This window comes from Mus caroli, unplaced genomic scaffold, assembly GCF_978045245.1.
Source record: "Mus caroli unplaced genomic scaffold, Mus_caroli_1 scaffold_4, whole genome shotgun sequence".
Taxonomy (NCBI): domain Eukaryota; kingdom Metazoa; phylum Chordata; class Mammalia; order Rodentia; family Muridae; genus Mus; species Mus caroli.
In genome coordinates, this window is record NW_028227259.1 from 52,500,106 (window position 1) to 52,517,989 (window position 17,884).

The 17,884-nt window shown below is 44.0% G+C and overlaps 1 protein-coding gene across 1 annotated transcript in view; it reads right to left on the minus strand.

The window, feature by feature from the left end:
• Window positions 1-1,140: 1,140 nt before the first annotated feature.
• The window catches only part of Adgra3 (adhesion G protein-coupled receptor A3), a 97,112-nt gene continuing 80,368 nt past the window's right edge, over window positions 1,141-17,884 (minus strand). Inside the window, exons 15-19 of the mRNA XM_021162897.2 lie at window positions 12,951-13,075; window positions 11,690-11,813; window positions 5,149-5,294; window positions 3,109-3,204; window positions 1,141-2,975 (exon numbers count right to left, since the gene is read on the minus strand). Of these exons, the coding sequence (XP_021018556.1) occupies window positions 1,733-2,975; window positions 3,109-3,204; window positions 5,149-5,294; window positions 11,690-11,813; window positions 12,951-13,075 (1,734 nt within the window). The 3' untranslated portion in view covers window positions 1,141-1,732. The remainder of the gene's footprint in view (window positions 2,976-3,108; window positions 3,205-5,148; window positions 5,295-11,689; window positions 11,814-12,950; window positions 13,076-17,884) is intronic.

A 17,884-nucleotide genomic window follows, 5' to 3' on the forward strand; every position in this document is an offset into this window, starting at 1 on the left:
ACTGGCTGCTTGCCTTGTTTCCCTACCAAAAAAGACTGTCTCCAACGCTGGCATCACATGCAATAAGGGCCGAAGCGTAAGTGTCAGGCTTATTACTGCAAACCAAAACCCAGTCATTTTCTCCGGCAGCACCTCCATGACTGTGAAGACTACTGTGGCTCTGAGTAGTTAGTTGATCTAGAATGTGGCTGAGATGGCCACAGAAGTGACCACTTCACTTCGAGTCTGACATTTAAGGTAAGTTGCTGATGTCTTTTAGGACTTCTTGAACTTGATTCAAACTTTGAGACTTCTATTTCCAGGCTGTATGATATTTTTTCCCATAGCACTATATTTTACAGAAGAGAGACCTTTTAAGACAAGGGATCTGAATGCTTCAGGACCACTGAGGTGTAACTAATGGTGCCTTCTGTTATCAGAATTGTTTCCTATTGAGATGGAATATTAAGGCCTGTGCTTTAGCATAAAGTCAAGAACACGTTCACTTCAATACAAAACATAAGGCAATCAAAATATAGGCCAATCTAGGAGATTCAGAGTGAATGGCAACTTCCTATTCCTATTGAATACACTGAGAGCTTCTCAGTGTATTCAAAAAAACAGTTCCTGTACACCAAGAACGACCACCAACGAAGTCAGACTCAAGACCAGGGATGCGACTCCTTTGGTAGAATACTTGACCAGCATGAACTGAACGAGGCCCTGAGTTTGAGTGTCAGGACTCTATAAACTGGACCTAATGGTATACATCTGTCATTTCAGCAATGGGGAGATAAAGAAAAAACGGGAGTCCAAGGTCACCCTCAAGTATACAGCAAGTGGGGCCAGCCTGTGACATATGCGACTCTGTGGAAGGAAGGACAAAAGAGAGAAAAGTGGTAGGAAGGGAAGATAAAGAAACTGCAACTCAAAGATAAACAACTGAAAACCACGAAATTAATGGAAAATAGCATCAATTGGATCAAAGTGATGTGGCAAAAATATGCAATTTACACAACAGGTTCCAATGGTATTTCCATTTAAAAAAAATCATTCTGTGAGATCTTTTAAGCCCTGTAACAATTAAAACTGTATTTATGAAAATATCAACTCAGAATCCTTTTGATACAAATGTTATCATCAGTGTAGTTAAGCTAACAGTACATCTGATTATTTATGCCTGATCACCTTGAAAAACACCATTACAAACTTTATTAAAATACAGCTAAAATGCATGCATGTATGTATACATGTGTGGTGGAAGCCACATGCAGGCCAGAGGACCACTCATGAGAGGTGTCTCCTTCTGCCCTATGGATGCTAGGATTACAACTCACACACCAGGACACGTGGCGGTCTGCACCTTTGTCCCATGGTGCCGTCTCACCAGCTCCTAACATGTGTTTTACAGAGTAAACATAAACCACCAGCACAATGACAAACTTCTATTTAGTTTATTAAATACAAGCCTCAGATGTTAAGTACATATAACAGATTCTAAGAAATTATATTTTCAACTTCCAAAATATCTTATTGGTGCTTTGACAAGTAAAACATGTTTTAAAATATTTTTAACTCTTGGGGGGTGGGGGGCAATTTAGGAATATAAAATAAGTAAGTCCCAAAGCTCACAAGAATATTCCGAACTGTTTTGTATCCCTAAGGTGGCTGTAAACAGTTTGTTTCTAAGAGTTCATAGCTTAAAGGAATGTGAGTATCACAGTTTTACCTTGTCTTGGAAGTCCCTGCAATGCTACACAGTTGTTTCGTGTTTCCATAACCCAGTCCTAACATTACCAGTGACATCAGTAGCTAGCAAGGGTCCTTCCTGCCCATTGCTTTTAACTGGTCCATTCTGAACAGCCAAATTCAGGCCGTACGATTTCTGCTGACTTTCAAGGTCGGCTGCGGCTGGCTTCCTTGGTGCATCTTTCTTACTACTAGTTGAAACAGGCTTTTCAACATTTCGGCTACTTTTGGGAAGTGTGCTACAAGCATCACTGCTGTCTTGTTGGGGTGGGTTGTACTGTCTCTCTCTATAGGCTAAATAAGCTCTCCTACTCCTTGAATGTCCTTCATTGCTGCCTGGCCGGCTTTTAGGTAAGCCATTCTGCACACTTCCTTCCACACTCGTTGGGACGTCATAGGCATACTCTCGCAGGACTGTGAGCCTGCTGGCCCGGTGTCCTTTACTTCGGTTTTTGTGGTGGCGGCTTGGGTGCACGTTTGTTCGAAACTGCACGTCTAAAGGAGCCACATGCATTTTAATATCATTGTCCATCGAGTGTTCTGTCAGACTGTTATCAAGCTGCGGCGTGGCATTCACAGGTAAGGCATTGCTGTGGTACTGTGCCGCAGCAGCCTGCAAGTTTGTCAGCTTGCAGCCCTGGGAAGAGTTTTTGAAGCTCGATGCGCTTTTGTTTGTGCACGAAGACTCTGCGCTGCTATTGGTGCACTTTGGAGCCTCTCCATTAGTGGCGCTTGAGTTTGGAGGTTGGACGTTGACTTGCACGGAGTATGAGCTCCGTCCTGGGCAGCACATCATGATCCACGCTAGTCTCACGTCCTCCCTGTTGATGCAGTGGTGCACCATCATGAAAGCACTGAAGCTTAAACAAGTGGCTCCGAAGAAGAAGCTAAAAACCAAGTCCAGAGGGTAATACAGAGAAACAGCCATGGCCCCAAACATCCACAAGGTGACATACAAAAGCAAAGTAAGGCTGGCGCCCAGAAGCTGAGACTGAAAACTGTGCTCATTTTCCAACGTGGATGTAGAGATGAGAGACAAAGACATGGAGTCCTGATGGTTTATTTCACCATTTTCATTGGCTGCCAATCTCTGCTGCTCTTCTGTCGGCTCCTTGAGCTCATATTTGCGCTCGGGGTGTCTTTTCAACTGAATAAATATGCTTAGAAAATACATACAGTTTACAAAAGTGATGAAGCTGGCAGGTCCGTAGAAGGCTCCCAAGGACGGTTCCCAGGCCATCCAGCAACTAGGAAAGAACATGAGGAACTAGCTTAGACACTCTGTAGTTCAATAAAGCACTTAGGAGATTGGCACCAACTGTGCCCACAAACCTCGAGTAAGTAGTGGGGTCAGGTGTACAGAGAACATGGGGTACTCACTAGGGTGCACTGGGCCGGCTGCCATAGTTCTTGATGTTTGCTGCCGCGGTGATACCACACACTATGATGGGGATCCCACCACCAATCAGGTAGAACCTAGGAGAGACAACGGCTCATTATCCTGTCTATACGTCAGGAATACTTACTGCATTGTCTAAACACTTTACACGCCATTCTTTGACGATTCCAATGACACACTGAGACAACTTTCAGTGACTGCTTTTATAAATGGCCCATATGATTTTGGTTTGGATCTTTGTTATGTTTTGTTCTGCTTTGCTTTTCCATTTGTTTCCTTCTTTTTCAAAGAACTGGCTTTGAGCTGGGGAAAGCTGGTGAGCTGCTGCCACCCTGTGGCCAGGTGGAAGAACACTTGGGTCTACCTAAGCTTTTAGTGGGTTGTGTTTTCAGGGAAAGTGGCTTCCATTAAATTTAGCTGGTGAGCCAAAACTGTCAGTCTATTACAACACGGCAACTTTCAAGATTCACACACATAAAATACAGTAGGAAGATCTGTGGAGGATGAGATTTCACAGACTTCAGCTTGCCGATACTCTTCAGTTCTTATACACACTGACAGGCATCTGAGCCAACCCTACAGTGTGCCTCTGCAGGCTGGGTTAGCAAACCTGAACAGCGCTGGAGATATCCAGTCTATCTGGTGTTCTTTTTCATTTCAAACATAGCTCATCTACTGGAAATAGATGTCGCCTCTGGATCACTACACCCCTAACTTCTCCCTAGACCTGGCTCAGTACAAGCATTTCAGTGGCAGCAACATGTGGAAACAAATTGGGCCAAGCAGTGGTAAACCTCCCTGGTGCTTATTATGCATGCTATTTTGCCTGTATTTTTTAGCTGATGGAAACACCATCTGCAGGCTTACTGTAACACTGCAGACATCTTCACCTTTCTGACACTCGCATGCTCAGATTCAGCCAATCCCACGACCCTCCTCACACATCTAGTATGTACAAGCTCTCTGACTCCAGTCCTCAGCGAAAACCCCATGACTCATTGACACTTCTTATTTTCAGGCATCCCAACTTACACTCCACACTAATGCCACACTGTCCTAACAAGACACTCTCAGCACTTACTTCCTGAGTTAAAGTTCTCTGTCCGGCAGCTATTCACACTTTAACATGGCTATCTGTTGTGCAGCTCTGGAAGAGCTGGGTATGAAATGCATAAACTCTCAAGAAATTTACAAACTCAGGAAGCTTACAAAACTTAGACAACTATAGAGGCCCTTCTCTGAGGTACTATAGGCAATAAGTAGAACTAGCTGTGACCCTTGTCCGAGTCACCCACGGTCCTGCCACTTAATCTAATAAATGTACAAGTTCCCCAAGATGGACTTGAATGGAAGCAACCTGTGCTTCTCAGCTAGCTCCTTTATGCAGAGGACACCTCTACCATTCCCTAACCCCAAAGCAGGTTCATGGCAGCAGCTTCAGCAAGTGCCCTCCACTCACAAGTGGCCCTTCTTTGTACGTGCAATTCTGCACTTTCTAGAGGACTGAACAATACGTATCCACAGCCAGTTCTGCAAACTCTGAGGCGGGGGTGCGTTCAGCTGGGTGCACATCAGGCCTTCAGTGAACCTACTCACAATTGATAATTCTGCTCATCTAGCACAACCAATCCATTCACAATTCTTTTTATCGTAACGGGCAGGAAGGAGATGTAACTCCAAACTCATTTTGTCTTTTGTTGAGAGACAAAATTAATTCTTGAGATGAAGATCAATGACACATGACATCAAAAAACTTCAAGAAGCTAGTATTTTATAGGGAGCTGATACCTCCTTCTTGCCCTGCACATAACCATGAGACCCTCTCATTCCTTCTGAGCTTGAGGGTTACAGTGGAGATGCTGATGCTCAGAACACTGAGAACCAGTCAGCTTGCAAGTCTTTCCTTTTACCTCTCAAAGGCCACACCAATGTTTCTTGTTGTTCTAAGTTACGACTGTGGTTCAACTAAAGCAAACACAATAGGTAATGAATACCTGCGATACAACAAAGGCTCACACTACCTCAGCATCGGTCGTGGAGGAGCAGGCGGCTCATCGGGATCCTGGCATCTCTTGGCTTTCTTGGTGACTTGTTTATAGATATTTCTAGCAGTAACTCCAACCCACAATACCGTGGCAAGGGTAGAATAATGAAGAATGATCCCAACCTACAAAGAAGATTGGACAATGTATGGCAATTAAAAGAACGAATGTTTCCTCGAGTCTGATTAAAATGCAGTAGGAAGGCGACTCCTTCACGTGCTCATGAAGAAAGCGAGGTTCTTAACAGAAGATCAATTTATCACTTAGTTCACCTTCTAACTGCCACCTCGAGGAGAAGCAGAGAAGGGGAGGGGAGGGGACACACCTGGGCTCTGCCTGAGAGTCGCCATATTCCAGGAAGAAGGTGATGTAACAAGGTAAGGCTTAAGCAGGTAAACTGAGAAGTAAAACTTTCCCTCAGTTTAGGACTGCACCGATTTCCCTACCTGGCTGTGATTTCAGCCCCATCACGCACGATCTCAAGCCCTCAGCTATGTTATATTGCTTCCTAAGAATACTTATTGTGATTGTTGTAAGGGCCATGTTGAAGAAAGCATGTGAACCCTGGATTTCAGTCTCTTCAATTTAACAGTGGGGACTTTACGAACAGACAGCACTGGCGTTCTGTGGAATCTGAATAGGCATAAACTCATGGGCACACTAGGCACCTGACGGTGTAGCTGCCCAGATAACGCAGACTGGACTCTTTGCTTGTGATGACAGGAAGTATGCTGATCACATGACCCCTCTGGCTGGGGTGGCAATTCTGTATGATGCTGAAAGGGAACACAAATGGCTTGAACTTTTTTTTTTTAATTTTTTAAGAAAATAAACAGTATACATCAGCAGAGGAAGGACACAATCTAGAATCTTGTTTCTTTTATGGGATGGGGCAGAAGGTCAGACTGAGACGGAATCTGTAGCCTAGGGTGGCCTGTAACTCACTGTGTAACCCAGATTGACTTTGAACTTGCAGCAATCCTTCTGCATCAGCTTACAAAGTGCTAGATTTATAAGCATGGCATAGCAGCTTTCTAAACTAATGACTTGCTACTTGTTGCAACAGTTGTTATCTTGTGTCTTTGCTTATTTGGGAAACAGAATTTCAAGGTCTCCTGGCTGACTTTAATGTCACCATGCAGTGGATGAAGACTGTACTCCTTCTATAAGACCCTCCACCTCCTAGGTACTGAAGTGCAGGGCGCTCCATTGCGCATGGCTTTACCTGGAGCTGAGGAGTGAGTCCTGGATCAGTACCTTTCCCTCACAATTATTACAGGTAAAAGTCTAGAAATGAAAAGCACCAAGAAAAACTATTCATTAAGGGGGTAGCGCTCCAACCTTCAGGAAACTCCCGCTGACATCTCCAAACCCAGGTCAGCAACAAAAGAACAAGAGCCAACCTGCAGCTAAAGCCTAGAGGCAAAAGAGCCCAAGTGACTCTGAGCCAGGACAGTAACCACCCAGAATAAACCATGCAGACTCTGGAACTGCCAGGACAGTGGATCCCACTTATCTCAACTAGGACAATCAGAAGTCACCATCTCCTAGGGACAGAAGTAGCTCCTTGGTTCACAGCAGTTTTACTGACTTGCAAGGAAATAAAGGTTCATAGAGGAAAACATCATGGCCCTTTGTGCTGTCTGAATCATCCTCAGAGCTTTAAGCAAAAGGAGCACATGCAAATTTGTTGCAGAGAAATCAGTAAATTTATGTAAGTGGAGGAAACCCCACTTACTTATATGGTACTTACATAGTAATAGAAACTCTGATATATTTACATTGTCTTTTTTCAACTAAGCCACTGCAGTATGTATACACTGTACTAGACATAACAGCTATACCAAAACCAAACCAAACTAAACCATACCAAAACAACAAAACCCACCTGTATGATGAATAATCACATGTGAACATGCAAAAATAAGAAATAGCTTCCAGAAGTATGTGACAGGCACATACCTACAAATATATCTCTAAGCTACTGACTTAATGCTTTTGATGCTGCAAGACAGAGGTCCCCCAGCAAGCCTACAGGCTCTTCTCAGTCAAGTGTGATGGTCTACAGGGCCCCAGCCCTCAGCAGTGCATAACAATGGAAGTGGGAGAATCAGATCAAACGTGAACATTTTAATCACGTCTCTGCTGGGTAACACTCTACATGATTCAGTTTACAGACATATATAACAGACCGAAGTGCCTTCTAGGGTTAACATAAAGTAGATAGCCCTTCCTGTTTCCTGATTAGATTTCCCCCACTGGCTCTCGGTGCCAGCACAGCGATTCTCTAGATAACAGATACAAAAGGACACGAGGGAAGGGCATCTGGCACTCTATGTGTAGATTAAATCACAGGACCGCAGAACACCAAGGACAGTCAAGTAAGGTGCAGCCAAATCCCTTTATGCACGGCAAAGAAAACCAAGGGCAGAAAATGAACCACCAAGCAATTGCTCAGTGGAATGTGGTAGGACACAAATTCCCCCAACCCTGGGATAGGCCTCTTCAAACTCTCAACTCTGGCTCTTTGCTTCCTCCAGCTCCTTCCACAAACCAGTTAAAGGCAGCAGAAAATTGGAACTGTTAGGAACTTGGCAGCTGACACTTCCAACACTCTCAACCAATCACCTTGGGGCAGAATGTGTAGGACCACCCTCTGTTGGTAAGTACGTGATTCTTGAAAGAGGGAAGAGACCGCTATATAAATTACATGCACAAAGTACCTGAAACTGAACACATCAGGGCTCAGTGAGTGCATGGTTGGTCATCAGGGCTCAGTGAGTGCATGGTTGGTCTACTTTGAGACTGTCAGGTCTAAGAGAAAATAGCTGACGGTGGTGCCTATAACCTACTAAGGCACATTTGGCCTGCTGGCTTTCTCAGTATTACAGCTGTAGCCCTCCTCACTCCACCCTTACCCTCAACTTCTCCAGCTCACAGGCCTCCCTTTCCCCTGCTTCTCATTCTTACAGAACCCTGACATTTCTCTCCTTAGTCTTCCTTTCCTGGGCTCCTTTGCTGACACTCTTTCTCTCTTTCCCTCCTCTCTCTCATGTCCAAGACCAGTCTGGTGGCCATGTTCAATGTACTACTTTCTCTCCCTGCTCTGGACTCTTCCAGATGCCTCTGGCCGCACTCTACCCCATATCTACAATAAAAACCTTACCCTCAACCATGCCTTGGAACCGTCGTGTTCTCAGTTTTATACATCTGGTGCCAGACTCCTCAGTTTATAGAGAATCATGGGTAGTGTGCTAGCCTGGCCCTCTGACCCTCAGCCCCCCCAAGTGCTTCAATTAAAGGCATGCCTATTATGGCTTAGTTTTAGAGACAGAAGAACATAAAGATCATCCTATTTAGCCATCCTGATACATATTTTATAGGAGAAATACAGAAGGCTTAACCAGGTAGACTAGTAGAACAAGTGGATGAGACAAGCACAGAAGGCACTACCCATCAGGACCCAAAATCCTTACCAGGTTTCTCCATACGCCCTTCCCAGCCCAAGAAACTGAATCCTTAAAATGTGAGAACACACCAAGGGGCCCTGAGTCATGACCACAAGAACCAATCTGCTATGTCTGTTACACCCTCAAAGTGTACTTTATAAACCTTTAACTGGAGCATTTGTTCTGAGTTCCTGAGGAGTCCAGGACAATCCCTCTCCCTTTCATTGTAGAGAGGCTATAAAACACCATTTGGTCATGTTTACAACAGTCTCTTCCTATTCATTTCAGTAATGAACAAGCTAACATGTCTGCTTCAGGAAACCAAGGACCACTTCGGGATGAAACTGAGGATAGTTGTAGCAAAGTGCGCTGTGGGCTGTACTAACAGGAACTAACATGGACTAACATGCTCGACAAGGCCAGGGGCTTGATGTCTATCAACAAACACTGGCTTCTTTTTCTCAGTAACTGCAGAGCACCTATCATAGGTCAGCTCTTACCCTGGTCCCTTGATAAATGTGGACGAACCAAACCATACAGCTCTCACCTCGAATCCAATGATAGCTTAGAGTCCATAGACGGGGAGGAGTAATTAGGTATTATGAGACTATAGCAAGCTCTGACAGAGGTGCATAAGGGACAGTATCTCTAGAACTGTTACTGATAGTACCTTCAACACAAGCCAGAGGCAGAGACGTGAATATGAGGGACCAAGAACAAAGCAGCTGTCTTGTCTGTATTGCCTGATCCAAGACTTATCTGCGAGTGTGCTTTCAAGGGCAGAGGAATGGCTCATACAAACACATCACACAGCTGAGATGTAACTGTCAATACAGGCAGTACTAGAAAACACTTACTGAGAAGTTAGCCCACTCCCATTGAAACTCAAGACGCTAAATCCTCTCAGTGGTTGTTCCAAACCTTATCACAAACAGGCAATCACACAACTAAGCGTGGCCTGTGTCTGTGATAATAAATTATTGTTTATCATGTACTAGCCATCGGAAAATCCACCAGCATGATAAAATTCTGAACTTGAGAATGACCTGTATCTAACTATGTAACCCTGATTCTTAGGTAACCAAACCTATTCTTACTCTTCAGTTTTCTTGAAACTACCTTTGTTGAAAGTAGGTTACATTCCTCCTTTTTACCTTAGTGAAAGGCTTTCCCAGTGTAAATATAATTTCCCAGTGTCGTTCTACCTCAGCTTCACCAGTTTTGCTCTTCACTATTCACTACATGCCCAAGTTCCTCACTGTTTGTGACAGGCATTCATTTCGTTGCTCCCAAGTTTCTGCTACTGCACATAAAACTACATGAATATTCATACCCATGTGCATATGCACACCCACGAGAGCAAGGACATTAAGATGAAGAGTGAGACTGCAGGCTCCATGGTCCGCAAACCTTTTGCTTTAAAGGTGAGGCCTCACAGGATGTCCACTCACATTCCCACCCAACGGAGTACAAGGGATCCACTGTCCATGAGCACACTTGTGGATCAGATGTAAGCTCTCTATGTGAGGCAGCAAATGACCACTAAATCTAGGCCCATGATCGGGGTGGGGGTGGGGGGTTTCTTGTGAATGAGAGCATCCAGAGGCATCTGAAAGAGTTCTGAGCAGAGAGAGAAAGCAGCCGTCTGGATGTGGCCATAGCTATCTGTCAGAGCCAGAGAGCCTTGCCATCATAAAGGGAAGGGGATTAACATGGTCTGGTAAGTTAGGCAGTGCCCTCATGCATGGGGCTTTGCAACGTATAATGGGCACTTGTGAAAAGGGACTGAGGGAGCCTGCAGGCCAGCATGGGCTTAGATAAATGACACCTTTTGGTAACTGGGTATCTGTTTCAAGGTTCCAGAAGTATGCTAGCTTTTACATAGCAACCCGAAATCCTTCTAGTCCAGCTCGAGCTGATTTCTGAACATATACATTTCCTGAGACCTAACCCACTCATCTCCAGTTCCAGGCCTGCACACCTGCCTGTCCCCTGCCATGGATCTACTAACTTCTAGAACAATGAGTCTCATATCAAATGCTTTCTATTGCAAGTTGTCTTGATCATGGCTTCCTTCCTTCATTTTTTGAAGGCTGGCCTTGAAATCACAGAGGTCTGCTGGTCTCTGCCTCCCAAGTGTGAGCTGCTATGCCCAGCTCTTAACGGTGTCTTATCATAGCACTCAGAAAATAACCAAGGCACCATGTCTGCATACTGGCAGGAGGCTGCTGTACATTAAAGTCATGTTTAGTCTTTTCTAAACTTTCATGTCTTTTCTAGTAATATATGTGTGAATTAGTTTTGTTTTTTAAATATATACAATCATATCACCCAACAATTCAATTATCACTTCAATTTGCAGGTCAGAAACTAAGACAGACACACTGACTACAGGAATCGGAATTTCAAACTGATATTTATATTGTATTTTCACTGTAGCTTTACTGAAGTCAAGGAGTGGAGACAATTCCTGTTTATAATGAATACACAAAGGCACTAAAATGGAATGTTATTTGATCATTATAAAGAAGGAAATCATGTCATATTCAACAACACAGATAAACTTCAAGGACAGTACACAATGGTAGAATGTTACATAGCCCCGTAAGTCAAAGCAGACAAGGAAGAGAATGTGTGAGGGACAGGATCATTGGAGGAGCTGTGTGGTGGGTACAGAGTGTGCACACCCACAGAGTTACAGGAAACAGGATTAATCAGTAGATTAAGTCCTCCTTTAAAATCTGTCAGAAAGATGTCATTTATTTTTCACTCAAAGTTGGGACTTTATAAACATTTAAATGAACTATTAATCACCGTAAAGGGCTTGGCAGATAACAGGCAGCTGCTAAGGACAGTGAGAAGCTTTTAGAGGTAGTCATTAGGCTGGCAATAAATATTCAAAACTTCAAGAACACTGCGAGACTGCTTAGTGGACAGGCACTGGGCTGGGCTGCAGGCAAAGGGAAGACTCCAGAGAAACAGGTTTTTTTGTTTTACAGTTAACGAAACACAAAGTTGTTTTCGAGTATCATAATTTTTTTCCACCCTAAAACCTTTCAAGTTTGACTTACTGCTTGACAGACGCTGGCATTTCTGGTCTGGGTTATTCCTCCCACGAACACCACGCAGGTCAGGAGAATGTGAAAGCACAGGTTCACGAGCATGTGCCAGCTCTTGAGACTGATTCGGATCAAGCTGTCGGGGAAAAGAGGAACATGAACATTCAGGATGGAACACCGGCAGCAGGGTTCCGGGAGCAGCTCCGGGTTAACTCCAGCTGCACAAAAGATCACATTAATATGCTTTAAGTTTAAAAGTCTTACTAACTTAGCATATACTAACCCCCCCCCCCACACACACACACAATTTGACAGTCCATTTAAGCTAACATTGTTTCTTAACACTTAACTATATATATCAAAAAGACATTCATGGGTATGCACAAAAGCTGTACCCATTCTCCACCGTCAGAACATGGACAACTGTCACTAAATGATGTCAAAGAAGCCTGAATTACATGCTTGGCTGTGTAGACATATCTTCAGTGTACCACTGAGCTTCTGTCCTGCCCAAGCTCAATAGCACACATGAAATGCCCAACGCATTTCCTCTTGGCCTTTTATAACGAAATGTTGAAGTCTCCCTTTTCCTTTTTTTTTTTAAATACATCAAAATCGCCTTTTGTTTCCAAAGCAAATGTCAAGAAATGCCATACATGTCTGACTTAAATAGGAAAATACATTCTAGCAGAGTCTTCTGTAAGCTAAGTTTCCTGCTTAGCAAATGCTTTTAGTTCAGTCCTTCCAATCAGAAAACAAAAGTTTTGATAGCTGTGTCTCCAATTAACAGAAACCAAATCCTCTATGCAAATGTCACCAGCTTCCTTCAAAGTGCTATCTTTAAGGATACGGCAACAGTGAGAAAGCTGTAAGACACAGACATGGACCGGCTACTACCTGGAGACAGCTCTGCAGGGACCCTGTACATGACGAAACCCCACTCTGCTTCCAGCCTTCTTGCTTCTGTGCCTGGCACTCCAGCTTCCAGCTCCCACTCCCACAGTCTCTTCTAGGTACAACCTCCCACAAACAGGAAATGGAAACATGTCCTCAACAGAGCAGAGAAGGAACAAGAAAATTCCTCAGGGCTGAAATCAGCTGATGGCTCTTCATATCCCAGTCGGCATGGGATGAAGGCTGTGGGCAGTCGACAGCAGCATCTTTATTTTGTAAGGGGACCACCGGTATCACACCTCAGTTTATCACAACCAAGTGTGAAGTAAAGTCCTCTTCCAAGTGCACAGAGCCAGGATAGTCGGATGCACTCTCTTACCTGTGGTGGTACATGTAACTGATGATAACCGCCAAGAGACACAAGAGGAGAGTGATGGCGGTGGTGTAAACCACAGGGTGCAGGAGACTGGCTGCTGGGGTGTACAACTCTGACCCAGTCAGATCCTGAGGGGACAAAAAATGGTCACGGGCTATTTTTTTAATTTGATATTTTCTTTATTTACATTTCAAATTTTATCCCTTTTTCTCATTTCCCTTCTGAAAGTTCCCCTATCCCATCCCCCTCCCCTGCTCACTAACCCACCCACTCCTACTTCCCTGTCCTGGCATTCCCCTACAGTGGGGCATCAAGCCTTCACAAGGCCAAGGGCCTCTCTTCTCACTGATTTCCCACAAGGCCACCCTCTGCTGCATATGCAGCTGAAGCCTTGAGTCCCTCCTTGTGTACTCTTTGGTTGGTGGCTTAATCCCTGGGAGCTCTGGGGGTAATGGTTGGTTCATATTGTTGTTCCTCCTATGGGGCTGCAAACCCCTTCAGTTCCTTAGGTCCCCTCCATTGAGGCCCCTGTGCTCAGTCCAATGGTTGGCTGAGAGCATCCACCTCTGTGTTTTTCAGGTACTGGCAAAACCTCTCAGGAGATAGCTATATTGGGCTCCTGTCAATAGGCACTTATTGGCATCCACAATACTGTCTGAGTTTGGTGACTGTATATCGGATGGATCCCCAGGTGGGACAGTCACTGGATGGCCTTTCCTTCAGTTTCTGCTCCACACTTTGTCTCCTCCCGTGGGTATTTTGATACCTCATCCAATAAGGAGTCATGGGCTATTATAGACATTTAGCTACTGGGTATTTTTTGAATGCTTGACATGCTGTTGGCCAAAAACTCTGGCCCTGACTCACATCTCTGTGTTGTATTTGGACTAATGTCTTCCCACCTTATGCTGCATTAATTATTGTACTTTTATTTGATTATTTGTTTAAGAAAGGAGGAGTTTATTTTGGCTCACAGTTTCAGAGAAAGAACAGTCCATCACAGCATGCAGTGGCTGCAGTAAGAATCTGATCTCATTCCCTCCACATACAGGGAACAAAGACAGACAGTAGCAAGAGAGGTGAGGCTATAAATGCTTAATGCCTACCCCAGAGATGCCCATCCTCTACTTCCTAAAGATTCCATATCCTCCGCACATCATCAACAATGAACAAGAGATCACCTAAAAACTACAGTACTGTACTTCACACAACACTCAAAATTAGTGTTGGTTGAACAGTGAAACTAAGTATGTTAGGAAAATCATACTGGGATGTCTTAAAGAAAACAACGAGGCAATTTCATATAAAAAAGGGAAAATTTAAAAGGAGAAAAAGGCAAGTAAAAAGACCCTCTTGAACTTGGGATAGGCTGGGATTTCATAAACAGGATGTAAAGATCACTAACTATAAAAAAAAAATCCTAAGAAGTCAGGCACAAAACCTTTAAGGAATCCTGTTCACACCAGGAGCAGGAGAAAAGGAGAGTCTGAAAAGGGCTCAGCTCTGCAAAACCTATATGCACAGAGAGTGTGTGTATTCCTAGCCCATCAGGAACCCAGAAAACAAGCCAGGCACACCGGGGCTGACCTTTGCCCTCAGCCAACTCTCCAAGGATCCACACGGAGGCTCCACATCCCAGTCACCGCTGTAGGAATAAGAGCCACACTCTCGGAACACAAGAGGCAGAGTGAAATCACTCTCATCAAAGTGAAGATTCTAAGGATCAGTGAGCACGACAAGGAACTAAGAAATGTCCTAACAACCAGGACTAAGCTGATGCCAATGATTCGGTAAGCTGTGGGACATCAATATTAAAGCTGAGCATGGGGATGGTTCACAGTCCTGGCCTCCACTCATGGGAATGTACAGTCAATCAAAAGCACACACGTATAGCCGGGCAGTGATGGCACATGCCTTTAATCCCAGCACTTGGGAGGCAGAGGCAGGTGGATTTCTGAGTTCGAGGCCAGCCTGGTCTACAGAGTGAGTTGCAGGATAGCCAAGGCTACACAGAGAAATCATGTCTCGAAAAAAAATGAAAACAAAACAAAAGCACACAGGTGACTCATCAAGATCACCTTCCACTCACTCACCTGATCTGCGTTATCAATATAAGGGACAGTTTTCAGTATTTTCATTGCGTGGACGGAACTAATGTGCATGTACTAAAAAATACAAGCTACTGCTTCACACAGAAAGAAATCCCCCCAATGTAATGGGGAGATGGAGGAGATGAACAGACACACAAAGCAATACCATGGGCCCCAAGTGTGGAGTGTGAGCACAATTACAACTTACATATGGCACACAGTGTTAGAAAAGGGGAAGAAACGCATGGGGCTGCTAAGTGCTGGAGTAGCAACCATGACGATTAGTGGTGGGCATGACATGGAGATAGCATTTATGCAAACTCCAGGGTTCATGTACCTTGCCCAGTATTGAAAGTTAATGGAAAACTGAAGGTCTCATCCCTCTCACCCTTAGTTTCAGCTTGCAGAAATGTATGCTGCACAGACCTCATGAAATGTTAAAGTGGCATGCACAAGCAAACTGCTGGGATCAGACCCAACAGAGAAATTCTAAGGCCATTAAGGCAGGGCTAGAAGACACTCCTCAGAGACTAGAGAAGAGACAGACAGACAGACAGACAGACAGTGGGCTTTCTCCCTGTGACATGTGAGTTTCGAGATTCAAGAGATGAGGTACTGCAGTATGGTTAGAACAATTCTGGATCACACTGCTTAGATTCTAGTTATTGTTCCAAAGCTAACTTACTTCAGTTCCAAACCTACAGACAAGGGACTATGGCAACTGCCTATACCATAAAAACCTCAGAGAGTGCCTGACACATGAGTGCCTACTGCAGATCAGCTACCACCACACCATCTCCACTGCCTGAGCATCAGCAGTCCCACAGTGTGTCCAGTGGTAGGTAGCAGATGTCTTCTTAAATCATTTTCTATCTTACATTTTGCTTTTGGGTTTTGTTGTTGTTGTTTCTCTATATTCCTTATGTGTCCTAAAACTCACTCTGTAGACCAGGATGCTATTGAACTCATAGAGAGCCATCTTATATTTTGAGAAAGGTACTCTCACTGAAAGAGTTTACCAGTTTGAATAGACTAGCTGGCCAGAGCACTATGGATCCTCCTGGCTCTGTGCCCAGTGGTACACCTCCTTAATGATATCTCCAGTGGCATCTGGCTTTTTAACTCCAGGTCCTCAATCTTTCTCAGCAACCACTTTACCTACTAAGCCATCTCTCCTTCCTGGAAGCAGGGTTTAGGAGGGCGTATACAGCAAGCAAGCATGTGGGAAAAGAGGTGAAAACAGGGCTACATGAAACCTCTTCAATATGCAAGGAGCTATTAACTGTAGTTATGCAAAACTGATAGCTGAGGGGTTCCCACAGTATCTTCACATACAGACGTAACTAAACCATCTGATGGAGATGAATATGCTGTTTAAGTCATTCAGGCATTCCGGTCAGCTATGTACTAACTAGAGCTGGCTTGCTCTTACTCAGCAGGCTCAGTTAGCATTATTAGAGGAATAAGAAAGTAGCCACTGGTTTTAAATCTAGACAATCCGAGAAACAAAGCCAAAGCTGACTGAGCACTTTGGCCTCACTACTACTGATGATCGAGGTATTAAGATCCTACATAGTGCCTGCTCCTATTTGCCTCTATTGCCCAGAGTTCCTTTGATTCTTCTGACCCCCACTGGGTACTTCTGATATCAATGCAGCAATTCCAACTTCTGCTGATATTTTCCCCCTCAGGGACTGGGCAGCTTTTCTGTAACTGACTGTAGGGATTAGCAGAACCAACCAGGATATCGTCTATTGTAGACATAGCAGCAAAAACAGCAGTTGTATATCGTCCTTTAAAGCACATTTCTCAACTGGATCATAAGCACATGGCTTCTCTTCCTAGAGACCTGGGCATTTAGACTTCCCATGAAGACCTAGGAAGGCAGCACTCAAGAAAAGCAGGATTACATTTACGAGTCAATAGGAGGATAGAAGAAGCAAAGCAACTGTTTACAATTTTAAAAAGGCATTACATCTGTCTTAACTTGGTGAAGTACTGTAGGACAGGTGTAATCTTCTCTTGTAGTCCTGAGGACATCCCCAAGGCTTCCTGCCTGCTACATAAGCGCTCAGAGATATGCCCACAACCTAAGTCTGTCTGATGAAGAAGCAGCTCTAAAGTTTCCACACACTCTATGGTAACTTTGTAACTTTGTCAACTATCCCAGATGTGTTTCTAGCTTCTGCCTCTAGGTGGCAGTTACACCTCAGAAAACAAGAGTCTCTGAAACTCGGGGAGCAAGATCTCAGCAGTCTTCCAGCTTTCAAACACTGTGGTTCACATTTTTTTAGAAGATTAAAAATCTGAAAGATAAAAGAAGAGCTTATTCCTTCTAGAAAAGGATTATACTAATTTAAATAGTTGAGAAGACAGTTAGGAAGTTCAAAAATAGAAGCTTTCAACTAGTATTAGATTAAACAAAAACAAAAGTTTCACATGGTGGGGTATCACAGCAAAGCTTAAAATGCAGTATTTCTGTGTTTCCGTTATTTTGCTCAACTGCTGATCAGTATTTCATACATTTCAAATAATCTTGTATTTCCTATTGTTTCTCCTTCAAATGCTACATGGTTTCCAAATGTTTTATTCTCAAATGTGAATGAGAAACAATCTAAAGACAAAACCAATCAAAATGCAGAACTGTGGAAGCAAGTCTCCCTCCGCTGGTCTCATTTACCACTTAACTCCTGCTACTAGAGGTTCGTGATCACTGAGGAAGAAGGGATGGGAAGGTCTTAAACTGCCAGAGGAGCAAGGATGTCAGAAGCTACATCCATGAAGTCTCACCGACATGACTGCCCAAACATGAGTGGAACAAGGACACCAATGGATACACTAACGTAG